Genomic DNA, 3,374 nt, shown 5'->3' with positions numbered 1-3,374 from the left:
CCACTAACACGTGGCGGCTCACGATTGGAAAAAGTAAAAAAAAAAAAAAAAAAAAAATTAAGAAATCCCAATTTGGGGTTTCAGGGATAAAGATGCTCGAATCCCGACCCAATACTCATAGAAACCATGTATGACTTGTCTGTCCCGCTTCTTAAAATATGTCGGTTGAGATTGGAAGGACGATGCATAACCAATAATACTCCAAGTATCAAACTCTCCAATAATGTCCAGTACTATTTTTTTTATCACTATATACGTGTGAATGCGCTGTGTTTAAGACGTTTTATAGAAAAATCTAAAAGACTAGTGGGAATTGCCATTTATGGGAGGTTCAAAATTATTAACAATGAATCCAACAACCAACCATAAAGTGGCCCGACGCCGTTGATACTTATCTCCTTACAGTTTGCTTATTAGTATTTTCCATGACTTTTCATTTTGATATTAAATTTCCTCTTGGCCTAGAGTCATTTGACTTTTCTCATTTGCTCTGCCTCGTTTTCTTTAAATAGATGGCATACATTGTAACATTTCATTCATCACTTCTCCATACAACAAAATATTATAAACAATTTAAAAATGGCTTCCAAGGCATTAGTTTTGTTGGGTCTCTTTGCACTTCTTTTCGTCATCTCAGAAGTTGCCGCGACATCCGAAGGGCAGTCATGTACGTACAACTCTTTTATATATTGAGTCTAAATAGATAAAATTTGTGAGGCTAACTGAACTTGAACGTATATTGAATGTTGTAAATTTTACGTTTCTTTTCGTTCGAATCTTTACACAAAGGCCAAAATGATTGCAAGGATACTTGCAGCCAACTATTTCGTTCCCTCTAAGTCAGGAAAGTTGGTTCGAACTACGATATTTTGACTTACTCAGGTCCAAACATATGAGTATGTAAGATGTCGTCATGAAGTCTTATTATGCGTATCAGGACCATCTCAAACATTTAAAGCAAATTTTATATAGAAATTATATACAATGTTGTGTACCATATCTTTAAAGAAAAGTTATATATACTACGAATTTATATAGATGATTTAGAAAGATTTCAAGAGAAAATTTTAGAAATCCGGGAAAGGAATGCACATCTGCACGTGCTATAATAGTATCTTTGAAAATGTGCTGTTTTGGATTCGCAGTGAAGTCAGAGAGTGAGGATACCTTACAACCTGACCATTCTGGTGGTGGTGGCCAAGGCTACAACGGAGGCGGAGGTTACAACGGAAGGGGAGGTTATAACGGAGGAGGACACCACGGAGGAGGAGGATACAATGGAGGCGGAGGATACAACGGAGGAGGACACCATGGAGGAGGAGGCCGTGGAGGAGGTTACTGCCGCCACGGCTGCTGCTACAGAGGTTACCGTGGCTGCTCAAGGTGTTGCTCATATGCCGGCGAAGCTGTTCAGACACAGCCTGGCCACTAAAAGTCGATACTGTATTCACCACCACCATATATGCAATTATGTGTCTTTATGAGTATACATAAATCATGGTGGTGTGTTTGTAATGATGTAAGTCCCTCAAATATAGCAAGGCCAGGATAGAATAAGAGGCCAAATTATGAGAATAAAGTTTGATTATGTCATGTCTTTGCGTTTGAGTTGTAATCTTCGTGTCTGTCATAATAAAATCGTTTGTAGTTTATGAAATTCACTTTTAGTTTTGTATATCGTGTTAGAACTCAGATTTTAAGACATGTTACTTATATATTTTTGGATAAGTTTCCAATAAATTCAACAAAATGACCGAATCATAAGAGCGATTGATGTATCGCTTCAAACACTACGGAATAATGTATTGGCACAAACACAGAGTTACTCCATGGCCCGAGATAATTTGTTGGTCACGAAATTCCAAATTAACGATTCTAAATCTGTGAACCAATAGATTAATATTGTATCTCACACTTGAGAACCTAGAACAAGAACATCTCAACGAACTTCTTTGAAACCAGTGGTTTCTATATTAACTTGTTTGATCAAAATGTGATTTTACAATAAAAATATTTATCAGCTTACATAGGGTAGTACAATGATACTAAGAAACTAGTTTGAGCAAAGAAATTCTTAAAGTAAAGAAAATGGATATCTGATTAAATGATAGCGGATTCAGCGAAAATTAAGGTATGTGATGATGTTGACTTTGTATATGGATGGTAGAGGAGGATACTGGTATAGGAGGATACTTCTAAAGTTTTTCTTTACTTTACTTCTAAAGTTTTTCTTTGTATTTCATTTGTAAAAGATCTCATATATCTCATTTTATGGAAGTTTTATGAATCAATCCCTTTCATTTGTGAAATCTCTTTATCTTCTAAAGTTTTATATTTTGCGCTCTCTTTTATCATAATTGAGTATATCTATTTTGGATTAATGATTTTTAAGGAGAATCTATATGGTTTGGTAGATAGATTTCAGTTATATATAGTGACATTTTTATTCGGTCAAGATAATTATTGTCTACTTTCGTTTTTAATGCATGTTGCTGGTGTATACACCTAGATTTGATATATGGAAATTCATGTGCATGAATCATATGGTTATTTACCTGAACTGGAATAGATATGTTATTATATAGAATACTAATCCTATTTTTGATTTGCACTTTTGTTTGTAGACTAGATTATCAACTTGTATGAGGATTCTCGGTGATTTTTTATTATGTTTGATCAAGATTTTCTGTTCTAATCTATTTATATATTATATAATTGTAAAACAATTTGTCAAGTTTGATTTATTTATTGAGAAATTTGTGGCTACAATATTAGCCATAAACTTGTTAGGAGAGATTGTCACTAAAATTTGTAGCCTCTGAGCTATAAAAACTCAGTAGCTTTTAAGTCTTCACTAATTAGTAACATAACGGGCCGTAACATAATAAGTCATTGTTACAGTCTCACTATAGGCTACATAAATTGATCTTGCGAATACCTTGCTAGTGTGCTATAGATTAGCTACAAATCCATTTAGCGTTGGCGCTGAGGCAATGTAATAGATCTATTGCCATCTCCTTCCTGTCTAATATTAGCTATAGATGTGTGCTATATAGCTACGTAATAATTAGAATATTTTAATAATTCTTGTAGTGATTAAACATGCTTGCAGCTTTGTGTTAATATATTTCTTCTCTTATTTATGAAGTACTCCATCTGTTTTAAAATACATGAAATTTTAGGATTGTAAAACTATTAAAAAACTTACTTTTTTATTTTAAAAATATTATTAAAATATAAATTAAAAATATTCAACCAATCACAAAACATACTATAAAATATTATTGGTTACACAGTTTTCAATAAAATTAAAAAAATGTATTGATGTATAAAAACATCATCTATTTTGAAACATCAAAAACTCTCTAAAACAT

At 33.0% G+C, this 3,374-nt stretch overlaps 1 protein-coding gene across 1 annotated transcript; it reads left to right on the top strand.

Annotated features, from left to right (window-relative positions):
* The first annotated feature begins 407 nt into the window (after positions 1–407).
* Positions 408–1,675, top strand: LOC106426754 (glycine-rich protein 3 short isoform). Its single transcript, XM_013867484.3, has 2 exons — positions 408–667; positions 1,146–1,675. The coding sequence occupies exons 1-2, from the start codon at positions 580–582 to the stop codon at positions 1,430–1,432; spliced, it is 375 nt and encodes a 124-aa protein (XP_013722938.1). The 5' UTR covers positions 408–579; the 3' UTR covers positions 1,433–1,675.
* The last annotated feature ends 1,699 nt before the right edge of the window (positions 1,676–3,374 follow it).

The sequence above is a fragment of the Brassica napus genome, chromosome C3, assembly GCF_020379485.1.
Source record: "Brassica napus cultivar Da-Ae chromosome C3, Da-Ae, whole genome shotgun sequence".
Lineage (NCBI taxonomy): Eukaryota > Viridiplantae > Streptophyta > Magnoliopsida > Brassicales > Brassicaceae > Brassica > Brassica napus.
This window is presented reverse-complemented; position numbering and strand designations above follow the sequence as displayed.

Excerpts from the sequence above, each read along its gene's own strand:
- LOC106426754 (XM_013867484.3), top strand. The coding sequence starts at position 580 with ATGGCTTCCAAGGCATTAGTTTTGTTGGGTCTCTTTGCACTTCTTTTC. Across the intron at positions 668-1,145 it reads GACATCCGAAGGGCAGTCAT|TGAAGTCAGAGAGTGAGGAT; the intron begins GTACGTACAACT and ends TTGGATTCGCAG.